The sequence below is a fragment of the Natrix helvetica genome (genome assembly GCF_964273705.1).
Source record: "Natrix helvetica genome assembly, chromosome: 12".
NCBI lineage: Eukaryota > Metazoa > Chordata > Lepidosauria > Squamata > Natricidae > Natrix > Natrix helvetica.
The window spans coordinates 16,638,513-16,657,991 of record NC_138556.1 but is presented as its reverse complement, the minus strand read 5'-3'; the positions used below and the strand labels follow the sequence as shown (position 1 = coordinate 16,657,991).

Sequence of the window (19,479 nt, the reverse complement as noted above, 5' to 3'; positions counted from 1 at the left end):
TTTCTTTCTTTCTTTCTTTCCTTCCTCTACATCTACCTGTTTTCTTCCTTCCTCTTTCTCCTTTCTTCCCTCCCATTTCCCTTTTTTCCTTCCTTCCTTCTTCCTTCCTCTACCTTTACCTCTTTTCTTCTTCTTTCCTCTTTCTCCTTTCTTCCTCCCTTCCTCCCTTCACCTCTACTTCTACCTCTTTTCTTCCTTTCTTTCTTCCTCTCTCCCTCTCTTCATATACCGCTACTTCCTTCCATCCATCTTTCCATTCTACCTCTACCTCTTTTCTTCCTTTCTTTCTTTTGTCCTTCCTCCCTTCATCTACCTCTCCTTCCTTCCTTCCTCTACCTTTACCACTTTTATTCCTTCCTTCCTCTTTCTTCTTCCTTCCCTCCCTCCTTCCTTCACCTCTACCTCTTTTCTTCCTTTCTTCTGTCCATCCTCCCCCTCCCTTCATCTATCTCTCCTTCCTTCTTTCCCCTCTACCTCTTTTCTTCCGTACTCCCTCCCTCATTCTACCTTTACCTACTCTCTTCCTTCTTTTCTTTTCTTTTCCTCACCTTCCCTCTCTCACCCTAACACACATTTTCTCACCCTTTGTTCCGTCGTCTGCTAATTTATCATCTCGGTGATTGGATCAGATTCTTGGGGATCAAATCACTTGTTGCAAAAAATAACTCTTTGCTGTTTATTCTAATCAGCAGCTGTGTTCTCCAAGCAGGTGTCAGGAGGTAATTGAATCACCGGCTTGAGAAAACTGCCATTTAATTAACAATGAAGGTCATCGTTCTAAATGAGAGAGAGAGGCAGGAGGAGGGGGCAGGAAGGCCCCAGGAGTCGTGGTGATTATAGGAGAGGATTGAACCGATCAGCAGTTGCAAGGAGGTTGGGCTGACAATGAACTCCAATGGCCCCAGATGAGGTTGGAGGGGGACCGAAGAAAAGAGGGAGAGAGGAAGGAAGGAAGTGGGGAGAGGAAGCGAGGGAGGGTGGAAGGACAGAAGAAAGAAAGGAACAAAACAGATCAAGGTAGAGCGGAAGGGAGGGAGGAAGGAAAAGGAAGCAAGGAGGGTAGGAAGGAAAAAAAGAAGGAGGGAGGGAAGGAAGGAAAGAAGGAAGGAAGGAAGGAGGGAGGGAGGGAGGGAAGGAAGCAAGGAGGGAAGGAAGGGAGGGAGGAAAGGGAGGGAGGGAGGAAAAGGAAGCAAGGAGGGAAGGAGGGTCAGAAGGAAAGAAGGAAAGAAGGAAGGAATGAAAGAAGGAAGGAAGGAAGGAAGCAAGGAGAGACAGAGAGTAGGTAGGAAGGAAAGAAGGAGGGAAGGAAGGAATGAAAGAGGGAGGAAAGGAGGGATGGAGGAAAAGGAAGCAAGGAGAGTAGGAAGAAAAGAAGCAGGGAAGGAAGGAAGGAAGGAAAGGAATGAATGAAAGGAAGGGAGAGAAGGAGGGAGGGAGGAAAAGAAAGCAAGGTGGGTAGGAAGGAAAGAAGCAGGGAAGAAAGGAAGGAAGAAAGGAAAGAAAGAAGGAAGGAAAGAAAGAAGGAAGCAGGGACAGAGGGTAGGTAGGAAGGAAAGAAGCAGGAAAGGAAGGAAGGAAGGAAGGAAGGAAGGAAGGAAGGAAGGAAGGAAGGAAGGAAGGAAGGAAGGAAAGGCTTTATCTATTGACTGTTGACATCCTAAACAGAAGACAAATTTCCCAAGGCCCCCCAAAAGCCCCCCCCCCCTTTCCAAGCAATCATCCCAGCTTCTTAGAGCAGCCCATCCCAAAGCAGAAGTGTACAAGCATCTTCGGATTGCCCTAAAGATTATAACCCCAAGTCTAAGGTGGTAGAAAGGGGGAACTCTCAAGTAAATGACCGATGCGTAATCAGGATCGCTCTGTTTGTCGTGAAACTTAAGTGTAAATGAGGCCCCAAATTATTATTATTATTATTTTTTTAAAAAAATCAATCCTGGCCCTGGGAAAAAATAACACGCCCGGATCCTGGGATTAAAAAATGCATTTCAGGAAATGGTCGCTGCAAGGATTAGCACGTTTATCTCCAACCCTCTCTCGGCCCCCAAACAGACGGTGGCCGTTTCATTACAGGCACAAAATCAATCCCGTCCCTTGTAAATAAAGATAAGGCTTGTTTTCTTAAATAAGGCTAGTTAGCTGGAACCCATGGAGAGCCAATTCTGGTTGAGATAGCAGGAGTCTCCCATCAATTGTTTCCATGGTCACCACGGGCCAGGCAGAAAAGCTCGGAATCCTGGGGATTTTTTGCAAATGTCAGGTCCGTGGCCGCTGGACTCCAGAATCTATTGTGGGCAGTAGAACTGGGTGACCGGCAGGCGTGAAATGCTACCGGTTCGGACCGGTTCGCCTGGACCCATAGTAAAAAAATATATGCTACCAGTTCGGACGAACTGGTAGTTCCAACGATCAGCTGTATGAAAGGCAACTGTGCCCCGCGGGAAAGCAAGATGCCCCCCCCCCCTATGCCATTCCCTCTCTATGTCACTATGCCATGCTTATGTTCAGACTAAACAGAGCGTCTTTATGGTCTTTTTTCTTAAAACATGCACAGGCACAAATACAAATCAATAAATGTATTAAATCCTTTAAAAAAAGAAAGAAAGAAAGAAAGAAATAAACACAACCTTGAATATCCAAGTTAAAGCCATTCCTTCCAAGGACAAGTGAATTTGCATGTTTACCTAAGAGGAGGGTTGGACTAGAAGACCTCCAAGGCCCTTCCAACTCTGTTATTCTATTCTATTCATTTTCTATATTCTGTTCTATTCATTTTCTATATTCTATTCTATTCATTTTCTATATTCTACTCTATTCTATTCTATTCATTTTCTATATTCTATTCTATTCTATTCTATATTCTATTGCATATTCTATTCTATTCATTTTCTATATTCTATTCTATTCTATATTCTATTGCATATTCTATTCTATTCATTTTCTATATTCTATTCTATTCTATTCTATTCTATTCTATATTCTATTCTATTCTATATTCTATTCTATTCATTTTCTATATTCTATTCTATTCATTTTCTATACTCTATTCTATACTCTATTCTGTTCTATTCTATATTCTATTCTATTCTATTCATTTTCTATATTCTATTCTATTCTATATTCTATTCTATTCATTTTCTATATTCTATTCTATTTTATTCTATTCTATTCATTTTCTATATTCCATTCTATTTGTCTGAAATGGCATAGGGTTTCCTGCCAGAGTAGGAGGTTGGACTAGAAGATCTCCAAGGTCCCTTCCAACTCTTGTTATTCTAGTCTATTCTAATCTCATCGGCATACATCGAAATGAATTTTTGTTGTTGTTGTTGTTGTTGTTGCGTAAGGGCTCTGTAAATTGAAGAGATGTGGCAGGAAAACACGGTCCACTCTGGATCTGCAGTCTGGCTTGTTTACCAGCGAACCAGCCTTGCGTGAGAGCATAGTATGATGTAGCAACCGAGACATGGTGTATTTACTTCATGTTTTTATAAGCCCCACTTCGGGTCATCATTCTCGCAGGGTGGGGTAAAACAGGGAGAGGAAACGGTCTACTTAAATTGTTGTGCTTAGGGGTGACTGTGGTATTTTCAGGAAAAGACAAAGTATAATCGTAGATCCGGGATCTTAAAACCCAGCTCAGTTTGGTCGCCACGATGTAAAAAAAAAAAGGTGGAGACTCTAGAAAGAGTGCAGAGAAGAGCAACAAGGATAATTAGGGAACTGCAGGCTAAAACATAGGGAGAACGGTTGCAGGAACTGGGTATGTCTAGTTTAATGAAAAGAAGGACTAGGGGAGACATGATAGCAGTCTTCCGATATCTCAGGGGTTGCCCCAAAGAAGAGGGAGTCAAGCTATTCTCCAAAGCCCCTGAAATCAGGACAAGAAGCGATGGGTGGAAACTAATTAAGGAGAGAAGCAACCTATACAAAGGCGAAATTTCCTGACAGTTGGAACAATTAACCGGTGGAGCAACTTGCCTCCAGAGGTTGTGAATGCTCCATCACTGGGGTTTTTTAAGAAGAGACGGCCATTTGTCTGGAATGGAATAGGATTTCCTGCTTAAGCAGGGGGTTGGACTAGAAGACCTCCAAGGTCCCTTCCAACTCCTTGTTATTCTGCTAGGTTAGGACATGCACGAAATTTGCTCCAGGTAGTCCTCAACATACAACCGCCATTGGGATCAGAATTTCCATTGCTGGACAAGATGGTTATTAAGAGAGTCACGCCTGATTTTACAACCCTTTTTTTTTTACCATGGTGGTTAAGCAAATTGCAGCAGTTGTTAAACAACTCGTGAGTGGGTGGCTTCCCCCCCCCCTGCTTATCCGACCTCCGCTAGGAAGCTCACAAAGGGTGAACATAGGACCCTGGGACATTGCAACTGTCGTAAATGGCATGTTGGTTGCCAAGAGACCGTGATTACTTGACCATGGGGAATGCTGGGACTTTTGGATGTGCAAGGAGCAGTCCTCAATCACATGTTTTCAGTGCTGTGGTGACTTCAAACGGTCCCTAAACGAGTGGTTGTAAGTCAAGGACTACTTCTAGCAGATACCAAAGGAAGAGAAGCTCCCAAAGAAAGGGGCAATCCTTGTCAGGGTGGAAATTCAGCCTTGTTCCCCTCCTGGGGTAATTGTATTTAATGAGGGATGAACCGTGGTTTTTCCTTGAGGTATACTTCATAATTAAGAAAAATAAACCCGAGATATATTCTAAGAAACACATTTTATTGTAAAGAAAATGAAAACAAAACTTACTAGCTAATGATTACATTTTTGGCAGTGTCTCTGCCTACCTTCTTGGCGGGCGAACAAAGAAATAATGATGCGGAAAAGAACGTGGACATGCGTAGTGAGCTTAGTGATAAGAGTCAGATCAGTCTACCGTAGGTCTTAGAGTTTAAGCACAGCTGGCAAACCAAAAACGCAGCGACAACCCTAACCTTGCAACATTGTTCCTCTCTGTTGCAACTGCCTTTTCCCGTAAGATTCATTTGCAAGACTCCTCCGTTCGCACCGACGCACCAGCGACGGGTACAATCTGCCCCACTCTCTCTGTTTCTGCCTCTGCTTCTCTCTTCCCTCTGCTAGGGCGCGTCCTCCAGCTTAGTGGTGAAGTTTGCCGACACGGACAAGGAGCGAACTCTGCGGCGGATGCATCAGATGGCCGGACAGCTGGGCATCTTTAATCCCATGACGATCCAGTTTGGAGCCTACGGAGCCTACACACAAGCGGTAGGAGATGCTGGGCGCCCCAAAAAGGAGGGCGTCGTCATTATTTCCCATAAAAGGTGAAGCAGGAACGCTTGGTTGCTAGTTGGGTGAGGAATCAACCAAGGCTCCCTGGTTTTCTCCGTTCTTTCTCCTTCACCTGAAGGGAGGCACCATTTGACCTAGATCAGGGGATCAGCAACCTGTGGCTCTGGAGCTGCGTGGGGCTATTTCATCCCTCTGCTGGGGCTCCCTGTCACCCCAAATACCTGTCACAACCGCCAGTGTGCGACACGCGGTTTATTGAGCTTTTTGACCCCCAGTAAGTCGAACCGTGGATACGTTTAAGAAAATAAAAGTTTCAGAAGAAAACAGAACTTTTAATTCAACTACCTATGCTGGTTTTGTAGCCGCTCAGGCACGGGAAGGTTTTTGTGGCTCCTGGTGTTGTTGTTTTTTTCTGTGGGAAACGGGTCCAAATGGCTCTTGGAGTGTTTAAGGTTGCCAACTCCTGGCCTAGATGGTTTGGGCTAAGCAGGACAGTTGTTATATGGGAGATTGCCCCAAACAGCTCAGCTGGGAGGAGAATTTTATCATCAAGCGATGCACATCCTTGCTGGAGAAACCAGCGATGGGCACTGCCCTCCACTGGCCAAGGCAAGCTTCTGCATTGCTAACTGGAAAGAGACAAACATTGATGGTCTTTGCCTGGAGATAGAACAAGCATATATGATACATAAAAAGGCCAGTAAAGTTGGTTCAAATCTCATCTCAGCTGTGATGGTTTTGGAAGGAAGTTGACCACAAGGTGGGAAGGTGAAGGTAGCCTTCGTCTGTTTTCCATTCCAATCCCCAAGATAGCATGGCTGGAAAAGAGAGGTGCCAGAAGTTCTAGAATATCTGGAGGAACATTGGTTTTCCACCCTGGCTTCAGCACTCTTGGCTGGTTAGGATGGACTTTCTTTTCGTGGCTCACTGTGAGGGTTGATGAAAGAAGTTAGCCCATAGGTGCTTTTCAAAAGGCAGGTAGACTTTCTTAGCTTTTCCCTTGAAGGTGTTTTGCTTCTCATCCAAGAAGCCACTTCCGTTGCTTCAGAACGGTAGAAGGTTCTTGGATGAGAAGCAACATGTCTTCAAGGGGGGAAAAAAAAAGAAGCTATATCAAGACTGTTGTCCATCTGAAGACATCATTTCAATGTCCTTTGAAGTTCTAGGCTGCATCAACAGAGGGAGAGAATCAAGATCACATGAAGTGTTAATACCACTTTATAATGCCTTGGTAAGGTCACACTTGGAATACGCCATTCAGTTTTGGTCGCCACGATGTAAAAGAGATGTGGAGACTCTAGAAAGAGTGCAGAGAAGAGCAACAAAGAGGATTAGGGGACTGGAGACTAAAACATATGAAGAACGGTTGCAGGACCTGGGTATGTCTAGTTTAATGAAAAGAAGGACTAGGGGAGACAGGATAGCATCTTCCAATATCTCAGGGGTTGCCACAAAGAAGAGGGAGCCAAGCTATTCTCCAAAGCACCTGAAGGCAGGACAAGAAGCAACAGATGGAAACTAATCTAGGAGAGAAGCAAACTTGAACTAAGAAGAAATTTTCTGACAGTTAGAACAACTTGCTTCTAGAAGTTGTGGGTGCTTCAACACTGGAAGTTTTTAATAAGAGAACCATTTGTCTGAAATGTATAAGGTTTCCTGCTTAAGCAGTGGGTTGGGCTAGAAGACCTCCAAGGTCCCTTCCAACTCTGTTATTCTATTGATGCTGGTCCTCACAGGACTAGAACCTCCTCAAGAAGGCCAAGAGGCCAGTCTCCACCTGGGATGGGGGGGAGGATGTACCTTGGAGGTTGTCCCTGAGTAGAAAAAGACCAATCTTCACCAGCGACGTCCAAACTAACGTTGCCCTTCTTCCCACCCACCCCCACCCCCATCTTCCTTCTCTCCTGTCCTCCACTTTCTCTCCCTGGCTGTTCTCCTTCCTCCTCTCTCCCCACGTATCTCCTTCTTTCCTTAAGATAATGCAGCAGCAGGCAGCACTCATGGCTGCCGCGCAAGGAAGTTGTCTCAACCCCATGGCAGCCATTGCAGCGGCACAGATGCAGCAAATGGCCGCTTTCAACGTGAGCGGCTTGGTGGCAGCTCCGATGACACCCTCGTCAGGTATGAGAGCCCCTCCCCCCTAGGGGATCTTCTTGGGGTAACCAGGAAGAAGAGACGGGTGGAAGTCCAATAAGCCTCAGAGCAGGGGTGAAATGCTAATGGTTCGGGCCAGTTCGCCCGAACCGGTAGCAAAAAATACTAAAAAAAGTAATTTTTAAAAAAAGTTCCGACTATCGCACCTCACTTTGGAACTTTTTTATTTTAAACTTTGGAAGCATTTTTTTTTACTACAGGTTCTCCAGAAACACGGAAGTGGGGGGGGGGGTCCATTTTTGCTCCCAGCAGGCTTTCCTGAAGCCTGCTAGGCCAAAAACAGGGGGGGGGGCGTGCTGAGAAAGGAAGGAAAGAAGGAAGGAAGGAAGGAAGGAAGGAAGGAAGGAAGGAAGGAAAAAGAAAGAGAAAGAAAGAAAGGGAGGGAGGGAGGGAAAAAGGAGAGGAAGGAAGGCCTACAAACCTGGCACTACACGCAGCTTCAGAGGACAATCCAGGGCTGGAAGGGACCTGGAGGTCATCTAGTCCAACCCTGCTCCAGCAGGACATTGTTAAAGTGAGTGTCTGTCTTTTGATCCCCCAGTTACATGACTACATAACCACATGACACACACCCCTCAAGCCATGCTCACCCAGCCACGCCCACAGAACCGGTAGTAAAAAAAATGTAGATTTCACAATGCCTCAGAGTTTGCTCCACAGAAGATCCCTTGCTCAGCATCTTCCCCTCAGGGAAGATAGGTGCTGAAGGTGGATTTACCTGATCCTTCAGCCTCCACTGAAGGTGTCAGAGTTTGTTGCAGAAATCAAATCCAGAAAGCACACCCAGGTAACTGATTCACAGGATTCATTAGCTTCTCTTTATATATAATTTAACAGATGAGACATATATACAATTTCAAGAGTGATTCTTCCAACATGGTAGAGATGAGAGATTGGTTTCCATTCCAGCAGCAGACCAGTCCTTAGCTTTTGCACAGACTCAGAGCTACAGAGCTAAGCTACGCCCAGGCTCCAAAAGTGTTTCAGCTCCCATTGGCTCACCTTGTTGCTATGCCCTATTCCAGTTCATGAATATACTCTGATTGAGGGTCTCTTGTTTTATTTTAGCAATAGCAATAGCACTTAGACTTATATACCGCTTCACAGTGCTTTACAGCCCTCTCTGGGCAGTTTACAATGTCAGCATATTTGCCCTCAACAATCTGGGTCCTCATTTTACTCCAAGGGTAATAAACAAGCAAACAAACTTCCACCATAGAAAGAACAGTTGCTGGAACTGGGTATGTCTAGTCTGATGAAAAGAAGGACCAGGGGAGACATGATAGCAGTCTTCCAATATCTCAGGGGTTGCCCCAAAGAAGAGGGAGTCAAGCTATTCTCCAAAGCACCTGAGGGCAGGAGAAAAAGCAACGAGTGGAAACTAATCAAGGAGAGAAGCAACCTAGAACTAAAGAGAAATTTCCTGACAGTGAAAACAATAAATCAGTTGAACAACTTGCCTCCAGATATTGTGAATACTCCAACGCTGGAAGTTTTTAAGAAGAGCTTAGACAACGATTTATCTGAAATGCTTCCTACTTGAGCAGAAGGTTGGATTAGAAGATTCTACAAGGTCTTTTCCAATTCTGTCATTCTGTTATTCATTCTGCAAGACTTTCCCAGTTTCATCGGGAAGCAAACCATATTAGCCATATTCGTTCTTCCTTCTTTTCCTTTCCTGCTGGGTCTCAATTTAGTGGCTTCATCTGCCCTAAACCCTTTGCCTCTCTGTTTTCCTCCTCTCTTTCATGTGCTTCAGGTACAAGCACACCTCCAGGGATCAGCACAGCTCCAGTCCCCAGCATAGCTACCCCCATTGGCGTCAATGGGTTCAGCCCTCTCCCACCACAGACTAACGGGCAGCCAGCATCGGAAACCATTTACACCAATGGGATCCATCCGTACCCAGGTAAGATTTTCGACAAAGAAAGGGCCATCAGTGGCAATGGGGATGGATCGGGGGTGAAATCCAGCCGGTTCTGACAGGTTCTGAAGAACCGGTAGCAGAAATTTTGAGTAGTTTGGAGAACCAGCAAATGCCACCTCTGGTTGTCCCCAGAGTGGGGAGGGAATGGGGATTTTTCAGTATCCTTCCTCCAGGAGTGGGGAGGGGATGGAGATTTTGCAGTATCCTTCCCCCAGGAGTGGGGAGGGAAAGGGGATTTTGTAGTATCCTTCCCCTGAAGTGGGGAGGGAATGGAGATTTTGCAGTATCCTTCCCCTGGAGTGGGGAGGGAATGGGGATTTTGCAGTATCCTTCCCCTGGAGTGGGGAGGGAATGGAGATTTTGCAGTATCCTTCCCCTGGAGTGAGGAGGGAATGGAGATTTTGCAGTATCCTTCCCCTGGAGTGAGGAGGGAATGGAGATTTTGCAGTATCCTTCCCCTGGAGTGAGGAGGGAATGGAGATTTTGCAGTATCCTTCCCCTGGAGTGAGGAGGGAATGGAGATTTTGCAGTATCCTTCCCCTGGAGTGAGGAGGGAATGGAGATTTTGCAGTATCCTTCCCCTGGAGTGAGGAGGGAATGGAGATTTTGCAGTATCCTTCCCCTGGAGTGAGGAGGGAATGGAGATTTTGCAGTATCCTTCCCCTGGAGTGAGGAGGGAATGGGGATTTTGCAGTATCCTTCCCGTGGAGTGAGGAGGGAATGGAGATTTTGCAGTATCCTTCCCCTGGAGTGGGGAGGGAATGGGGATTTTGCAGTATCACTGTGATGGGTGTATATCCGTCTTTGCTAAAGCAGGGAAGAAATACCTTCTCTCCCAGTCCTGCAAGTCAGTTGAACTACTGGGACTGTGGACTGTAAACAGCGATTTTTCTAATTATGGAGGCGAGATAAATAACGATCTTCTTAAAAAGGAGATCCACTCTTCCTCCAGATGTTGCTAAAAGCTTTCTCCCACTTGCCTGACATGGGAAAGGAGGATGGGAATTGCCACCACATCTGGATGGCTGCAGGTTTTCTCTGCCAGGCTCTTTGCAGGTTGAAGAGGAGGGACCCACTTCCCCTCCTGGTAGCTTTGACCCCTGATTGCACTGCGCCGACGGGACGGGACGGGACACTCTCTGATGGACTCTGCTTATTCTCGTCCTTCTTCCTTCTGTTCTCTTCCCAGCTCAAAGTCCCACCGTGGCAGACCCCTTGCAACAAGCCTACGCAGGCATGCAGCACTATGCAGGTCTCAACATTGCTTTGGCCCTCTCTTCCCCTCCCCCACCCCCACCCTCCCTGGGTCTCTTCCTCTTGGCTTCCGTCCCCTGGCAACCTTTGTGATGCAAACAGGGGTGGGAGGGAGGGAGATGCAACCGGCATCCCTTTTTCCACATGTTTGAAGAGCAGGATGAACTTAGGGATGAGTGTGTGTGGCCAGTACCTTGGCTTACAAGCCTAGATCAGCGGTCACCAACTGGTGGGAAAATTTGGATTGTCCGCAGAAAAATTATTTGCATTTTTTACATTGGACTAAATCAGGGGTCCTCAAACTACAGTCCCTGGGCTGGATGCAATGAATGCTTGTGTTGCTGCAGAGAGTCTCCCACTTCTGGATCTTCCTGTGTGGGTCACAGAGGGGCAGAAATTCTTACTTGGGGTCTGCTTCAGCCTCCTGGTGCGGAGCTTTAGGCGAAGGCTGGAGGGAAGCACCGCTGGTGGCGAAGAGCTGGAGGGCCTCGTTCCAGTGGGACTGCATCATGGCCTGGAACTGGCTGACTATCTCAGCCTGCTGAGCCTCTAAGTTCCGGTACTTGGCCTTGGTCTTCCCTCTGCTTGGAAAGCCTATACTCCTAGTCCTCAGTGAGGTGCTTCTGCTGAGCCTCCTTCTCGGTCAGATCCCCCATGCAGGACAGGACATGATCACATTCACATGGGAGCATCTTCCTTGGCTTGCTGTGCCCCTTCCTCCCCATCGGAAGGAGAGCGTTGTGCTCGCTTGGGGCCTGATCCTTCTGTTTTTGTGTTTTAGCAGCATATCCAGCCGCCTATGCACCAATCAGCCAAGCCTTCCCACAGCAAACTCCCATCATCCCCCAACAACAGAGAGAAGGTGAGGAGGAATGCGAAGGTTGGGTCTCCTGGAGGTGTGTGTGGGGGGACCCCATTCCACAAGGCCCACAAGCAGTGGTGGGATTCAGCCAGTCCAGACCACTTGGGGGGGGGGGACCAGTTGTTAACTTTCCGAGCAGTTTGGTGAACTGGTTGTTGGAAGAAATAATTAGGGCAGATAATTATTAGGTTGTTCAATTATTTGAATCCTACCACTGCCCACAAGGTCTTCTTCTGAGCAACTTTCTGTTTTGGAGGGGGCTTTGGAGAAATGAGAAAGAGACCTGTCTAAAAGTTACCCCCCCCCCCAAGAAAAGATGTTGAGACTTTGGACAAAGAGCAAAGAAGAGCAACTGAGACAATTAAAGACCTGGAGACTATAAAACGTATGAAGAACGGTTGCAGGAACTGGGTATGGCTAGTCTAGAGAAAAGAAGGCTCACTAGGGGGACATGAGAGCAGTATTTCAGAATTTGAGGGGCTGCCACAAAGAAGTGAGGTCCAAAACCACAGAGGGCAGGACAAGAAAGAACGAATGGGAGATAATCAAGGAGAGAAGCAATCTGGAATTAAGGAGGAATTTCCTAGCAGTGAGGACAATTAACCAATGGAACGGTTTGCCTTCAGAAGTTGTAGGTGCAACATTACTGGAGGTTTTTAAGAAGAGACTGGGCAACCACTTGTCTGAAATGGTATAGGATCTCCTGCTTCAGTAGGGGGCTGGACTAGAAGATCTCCAAGGTCCCTTCCAGCTCTATTCCGATTAGGTTTCTCAGTAAAATAATAGTAAGTGTACAAGAAAAGAATAAAAAAAAAGTATGTAAATGTTACAGAAGTTAGTCTGCCTTTCAGGAGAACAGGCAGTATTGAAAACGTTGTAGATTATGTCTTATATGACCGTTGGCCATTTTAACTAAGGATTCGGTGAATTGAAAATCCATTCATTTGGAAGGCATCTGAGAGGGGAAGATTTACTTAACCAATCAATGGTGGGGATTAATTACTTTCTAAGTTCATTGACAAAACCCAACACATTGAGGATTCAAGTGCAACAGCTTACAAGAAAAGTTGGTCGATACTCGGAAGCGGGAACGTTGTCTACCCTTGGTCTCTTTTGCTCTTACGCAACATCCTTTCCTCTCTTTGGTGTCCCTGTGTTGCCATCCTAGGTCCTGAAGGCTGTAACCTCTTCATTTATCACCTGCCCCAAGAGTTTGGCGATGCAGAACTCATGCAGATGTTCCTACCGTTTGGCAGCGTCATCTCTGCCAAAGTCTTCGTTGATCGTGCCACCAACCAAAGTAAATGCTTTGGTAAGTTCCACCAGGCTTCCTTCAAGGTTCCTTGATGGGTTGGTTTGATTTCACCTTTTAGACAAGCTGGGCCAGTGATGGTGAACCTTTTCGGCACCGAGTGCCCAAATTGGAATGCGCCTGCGTGCGCCAAGCACTGGAAATCTAAAGACCAGCTGGCCGGCGTGCGCATGCCTCTTTTTGAGCTGTTTTAGTTGTTTTCAAGCTGTTTTGGGACCATTTTAAGGCGATTTTCAGACCTGCAAAACATCCCAAAATAGCCTGAAAACAGACCAAAAAAGGCCAGTTTTGGGGGGCATTTTTGGCCATTTTGGGGGCTGTTATCAGGCTGGTTTTGGGGCCATTTTCGGGCCTTTTTTTGGACCATTTTCAGGCAGTTTTCCAGCTTTCCAGTGCCCACGAAGACCAGCTGCCGGAAACCAGGAGAGCAGCTGGCGAACACGCACGTTCCCACAGAGAGGGACCTGTGTGCCATAGGTTTGCCATCACGCAACTAGGCCAAAAGATGAAATACCAACAAAGGAGCAAGCGGGGGACCAAATGCTGATTAAAGTTGAGAATTCACACGAGTCGGATCCAGGAAGTGGATCCAGGTAGAATTGGCATTCCAAGTTAGAAATTGGGAGAAGAGGCAAGTGGGGAGACTAAGACAGGGATGGCAAATCATTTTCTCCCCCCCCCCCGTGCCAAAATCCTGCAGGTGCATGCTATTGCATGCGTGCCCACGCCCAAGATGCAATGTGCCCGTCCACCCACTCACCCATGTGCATGTGCGCCCTCCCCCCACTCTTTGTGGCCTCCTTGGCCTCCTGCACCATGGCGGGGAGGGGGGCATTTTCACCCTCCCCAGGCTTCAGAGACTTTTATGCATTCTCCGGGAGGGCAAAAATAGCCTCTCCGGGCCTCTTCCGGTAGGTCTGTTTTTTGCCCTCCCCAGGCTCTGGAGGCTTTCCCTGAAGCCTTCTGGCATCAAAAATGGAACACGTGGGGGGGGGGGTTGCACTCCCCGTGCTTTCCCACCCCCCACGCATGCATGTGGAATCCCTGAGCATGCGTGCGGGTCTTCCACATATGTGGCAGAGACCCCAAAACCAGCTGCCTGGCGGGAGGCATGCTTGCATGCGTGGTGGTGCTGAGCTGGGCGGCAGCTTGCCTGTCCACAGAGAGAGCTCTGCATGCAGGCTTTTTTTTTAAGATTAAAGTTTTTTATTTTTTTCCATTTTCATAACAAATAACCACATGTATATTATTACATAACCAACATCATATTGTATTATTAAATATTTACATCACTTCATCTTACCAACAACTCCCCAAAACCAATTATTGGCTCTTCTGTTCTCCATACACCATATTTGTACCCTATCCATCACTTTCTTCTCCCTCTCTCCTCCTCCTCCTCCCTACCTCCTTTCTTCCCTCTGTCACCTTTCTCTTCTCTCCTTCTCCTCTCTCCTTCTCCTCTCTCCCTTTTCCACTCCTCCTTTCTCTCCTCCTCTTCCCTACCTCCTTTCTTCCCTCTGTCCTTCTCTTCTCTACTTCCCCTTCCTTCTCCTCTCTCCCCTTTCCACTCCTTCTTTCTCTCCTCCTCTTCCCTACCTCCTTTCTTCCTTCTGTCCTTCTCTTCTCTACTTCCCCTTCCTCTCTCCTTCTCCTCCCTCCCCTTTCCACTCCTCCTTTCTCTCCTCCCCCTCCCTACCTCCTTTCTTCCCTCTGTCCTTCTCTACTTCCCTTCTCTCTCCCCTTTCCACTCCTCCTTTCTCTCCTCCTCTCCTCCCTACCTCCTTTCTTCCTTCTGTCCTTCTCTTCTCTACTTCCCCTTCCTCTCTCCTTCTCCTCCCTCCCCTTACCACTCCTCCTTTCTCTCCTCCTCTTCCCCCACTTCCCTCTCTCCTATCCCTCTCTTCTTCCCTTACCTCTCTCCTCTACTTCCCACTATTCATCTCATTTAGTTGTGTATTTCAGCTTCTGAGCAAGTTCCCTTTTAGGCTGATGGCATTTATAATTCTTTTTCAGTATGCATATTTAATTTTTCTCCTCTTTTTTAATTAAAAAAGTGATATAACAGAAAAGTATGCATATATAGTCAAAGCACAATGCATGCAGGCTTTTCAAAGCCTCTGCACGTCCATTTTTCCGGGAAAATATCCACTTGTGGCTATGTAGAGATTCTAGGGCTGATCCCTCTTTTTAACTCCACCCTCCAGTCCTACCATTCCTTCTCCTGCAAACGGGCAACTTATGGAACCCGGAGCCAAGGAATGGGCCCTCTTTCATTTTTCTCTTCTAATCCTTCGCCCGACCCCATCACCCCGTCACTCACGCCTTTGGCTGGCGGCTCCTTCCCCAGGTTTCGTCAGTTTCGACAATCCAACTAGTGCCCAGGCAGCCATTCAAGCCATGAACGGCTTCCAGATCGGCATGAAGAGGCTAAAGGTCCAATTAAAGAGGCCAAAAGATGCAAATCGACCCTACTGATCCCCTCTTCACCCCGGCTCGGAAAACAGGTAAGGCATTGGCAAGCGATGCTTCGGCCAGGTAACCCAACTCAGGAAGGTAATAGCAGAGATCAGCCTTTCCTTCCAAGGTAGCAAAGGGGCAGAAGGACCAGCTTCTAATCATGGGTGTCCATAGCCAACCAGCAATAATGAAAGCCATGCAATGACTTGACTTACCTACTTGGGTCAAGGCGCATCAGGACACATGGACATTAGGGTGGCAAACCGAGGTCACCAAGGGCAAGTCGTTTGGGCCACCGTTGCAATTTGCTACAGGATCCTTTGGGGAAATGAAGGCCTGATGGGAAACTTCACCCCAAAGAGAAACTAGCAAGAGTTGGAGAACCATGAAACGGGTGTCCCGTTTAAGGTGGAGGATCTGAAGGAGTTTGGCGGTTTGAGCCCAACTATATCTTGGCAGGGAAATATCTCACTTTATGCATTAATTTCCTCTTTGGTGGGTTACCTAGAAAGAGGAATCCTTTCTCAGCGGGAGCGTGTGAGTGTGTGTTTGTAAAAGAGAGGAAGAGAGGATCTGTGCCCCTGAGTGCAAGCGCCCATAGAAAGAAGTCCAGAAAGAACTTTGTAGGTGAGCTCAAAGGTCTGTCTACTCCACTGTCTGTTGACCTAGCAAATGCCCCCGGGAAGCCCCTCCAGGAAGAGATCAGTAAGAAAATTGATATTCAAGCTCATAACTATCTCTGGTACGGTTGGGATTACGATGCCATCATGATTAATGGTCATCAACCTCCTCCTCTTCCTCCATGAATCTCTTCAATGCTTTGAAAATCCATCCAAGTCGGTTGCCATCACCAATTTTATGGGACTTAATTCCATCTTTTGATGACCTGTTGAGTAGCAAAGTACTCCCCTTTCTCTTCCCTAAATCTCCAACCCTTCGGTTTCACTCAGCTCCTCTGGGGTTCAGCTCATTCATGAGGCAGCCCCAGGCCTTCAAAGGTATGTTGGGGGACAAAATTGATTCTTACACTAGTGTAGTTCCTGAATACGCTTAGTCCGGTAGGGCAGTGGCTTCTCAACCTTGGTAGATTTAAGACATGTGGACTTCAACTCCCAGAATTCCCCAGCCAGCTTAGAATTCTGGGAGTTGAGCTCCATGGGTCTTAAACTTGCCAAGGTTGACCAACACTTCAGTATAGGAAAGAGGAGAGCAATTACTTTGTTACTCAGTTATTACCGCTACAAAGTTAGCACTTATGCATAGAAACATTTTGGAATAATTTACTGATGGAAGTTATTGCTGTATTTTATGTCAGGGTTCCAAATAGCATCCAAAAGTAAATCAGAATCCAAGGAAAAGTATTGCTCAAAAGTTCCAATTTATGAAGAGAGCCATGTTGGCACATCTGGGGAAACCCGAATCTGAAAGCTTCCCGGTTTTCCCCACCCAGTCAAAATTCAAGATCTTGCCCTCACACCTCACAAGTCCATCACATCGTCCAATCTGCCACACTGGCAGTTTCCACCCATCCAATTCGGGTCAGGTGCAGAGGTGCAAAGACAAAGGATGACCTTGGCTTTCTAGAAAGAATGTTGTTATGGCTACATATCATCTAACTCCGTACAATCCCCACCTACCATTTTCCCACAATAGAAAAATGCATAGTAGAATGATAGAAAGTGTAGCAGGCCAAAGATCCAAAAGAAAAGAGGGCTGCAGGCCTGACATTTTAATGAGCACATGGGAGGGGGAATCAGTTTGGTATAGCTATCCAATTAAGGGGCAACACTAGAAGATCTTGCCCCAAAATTTAGCAAGATTCCTTGGGTGAGAAATTCCAGAACTGGATCTAAGGACACCGTTCTGGAAAGCTGTTGGTGAAAAATATTTCCATGCTGTTGCCAAGGCCATAATGGAATGCAGGTCATCACCAGGAGAAGCTCAGTTTGAGGGAACGTTTAGTTCTACTTTTAACATATACATAAAGGTGGGCACACAGATGGGCATAGATCCACCCTTTCAGGTTTGTGCATTGACACCTTCACTTCCCTCAGCTACTCCATTGCTCTGTTTTTCTCCCAAGTGCCCTTTTTCTTGAACCCCACTTATTGGTGAGCCAGGTCAAATGAAAAGAAGAGGGATGAAATCTGATATGGATGCAACTGATTGTAGATCTGCCTTTAAAGTCTTGTTACTACAGCTCTCTTTTTACGACCCTACAATCCCTTAATTCAGGGTAGAGTCTGGGCGACTGAATAGAGCTGAGCATTTACTGGCCGGATACCCTTCCTGACACCTACAGGGAGTTCACAGCAGATTTCCCCCCCCCCTTTGCGCCCTAGAAGAGAAACATCTGCCTCCACCTAGGATTGAACTCCCAGCCTTCTGAGTGAGAGGCCTGTGTCTTCCCCACTAGGCCACCCCACTGCTCATTGTCTTGTCACTATAACAACATCTTACACTTCCGAAGGGCCACTGGAAACCTTTCCGTGACATGGAGATACCACACTGATAGGGACTTGTGTCTTCTCTCCCCAGTTCCCGCCCCTCCAAATCAACTTTAATCTATAGGAATCTACTCCAAGATATCAAGATTGGAAAGAACGTGATCTGATGAAGTGAAAGGGCTTTCCAATGAGATGGGATAAATGTAGGAAATGATTCCTTGCCGATTCAAGTTATGATCTGGACAGAAGATAGAAGGAAAGGAAACTTTCTCTTGCTCGTAACGTCATCTGAGCCCAACAGATACGACTTCACAGCTCAGGGAATCTGGGGGTTCAAAATAGATATGGGGGTTCAGACAGCCAACTTTGGCATTCCCGAGCAGCAGAGAGTGTTAGGGTTCCAAACAGCATCCTCAATAAAAATAAAAATCCGAGGCTAGAGATTCCTCAAAGTTCCAATTTATTAGAAGAGCCATGTTGGCACATCTGGGAAAACCCGAATCCGAAAGCTTCCAGCTTTTCCCCACCCAGTCGAAAAAGTTCAAGACCCTGAGCTTATTCATCAGAAAGGTCAGCGGTTCGAATCCATTTGGTGGTTTGAATCCTTTGCACTGCATAACGGAGTGAGCTCCCGTGACTTGTCCCAGCTTCTGCCAACTTAGCAGTTCGAAAGCATGTAAAAAATGCAAGTAGAAAAATAGGGACCCCCTTTGGTGGGAAGGTAACAGCGTTCCATGCGCCTTCGGCATTTAGTCATGCCAGCCACATGACCACAAATATGTCTTCGGACAGCGCTGGCTCTTCAACTTTGAAACGGAGATGAACACCGCCTCCTAGAGTCGGGAACGACTAGCACATATGTGTGAGAGAAACCTTTACCCGGTGCTCTCTTAGCTTGGTGGTTTTCTTGCAGACAGTTCATTACACAATTAGGTAATATCTTCAGTGTACTGATGCTGTTACCTAATAGGATAATAAAATGTCCAAAAGAAAAACACCAAACTCAGAAAGCACTAAGGACTGGGCAATTTCAACCCTGAACTATAAATATTCTATTCAATTGACAAACCTCTGCTTACTTTAGCCAAGGAAAGCTCATCACAATGTGGGTAAGTAGGGAAGATGCCCAATTAAGAAGGCTTACTACAAGACCAGTGCTTGAGGGTGTTAATAGAAGTGTCATATTTACGATTGGAAAAGTACATTTACAACTCAATGTAGAATTCCTTGTGGTAATCTACATATGGCCTCCCCAGACTTATATTACAAGACCAGTGCTAGAGGGTGTTAATAGAAGTGTCATATTTACGATTGGAAAAGTACATTTACAACTCAATGTAGAATTCCTTGTGGTAATCTACATATGGCCTCCCCAGACTTATATTACTGAATTGAGATGAGCAATCACACAGTTTCATCTCTTTCTTTCTTTCTTTCTTTCTCTCTCTCTCTTTCCTTCCTTCTTTCCTTTTTTCCTTCCTGCTTTTTTAACCACCCCGTTTGTATTACAGTCTGGGACACGCTTCTTCTAAATGCGTCACTTGGTTATAATGCCATAAGGACTTTTTTTGGGGGGACAATTTATTCCACTTTTGAGTTCCATGGTTCCAAACCAAGCTAAGAATTTGAAGAAGAATGAGGAGGAGGGGGGGGGGAAAGATTCCAAAGTGGAAAAGTGATGTTGGGGGGAAGGATTTGTCAGGCTTCTATCAACTTTCTATGGACAGGAAGGTTTTTTTTTTAAAAGCAAAGAAATCAACTTATTATCAGAAGTAATGCTGTTTCATTGACCCATTATTTTAAC

General features: G+C 46.3%; 1 protein-coding gene across 2 annotated transcripts in view; it reads left to right on the top strand.

Moving 5' to 3' along the window:
• CELF6 (CUGBP Elav-like family member 6) overlaps positions 1-19,479 on the top strand; it is a gene marked incomplete at its 5' end in the record, with an annotated part of 131,052 nt that overhangs the window by 106,931 nt on the left and 4,642 nt on the right. For both annotated transcript variants that reach the window (XM_081964651.1, XM_081964652.1), the window contains 7 exons: positions 5,092-5,235; positions 7,236-7,380; positions 9,173-9,322; positions 10,530-10,592; positions 11,376-11,456; positions 12,625-12,768; positions 15,119-15,275. In XM_081964651.1, the coding sequence (XP_081820777.1) occupies positions 5,092-5,235; positions 7,236-7,380; positions 9,173-9,322; positions 10,530-10,592; positions 11,376-11,456; positions 12,625-12,768; positions 15,119-15,246 (855 nt within the window). In that variant the 3' untranslated portion in view covers positions 15,247-15,275. The remainder of the gene's footprint in view (positions 1-5,091; positions 5,236-7,235; positions 7,381-9,172; positions 9,323-10,529; positions 10,593-11,375; positions 11,457-12,624; positions 12,769-15,118; positions 15,276-19,479) is intronic.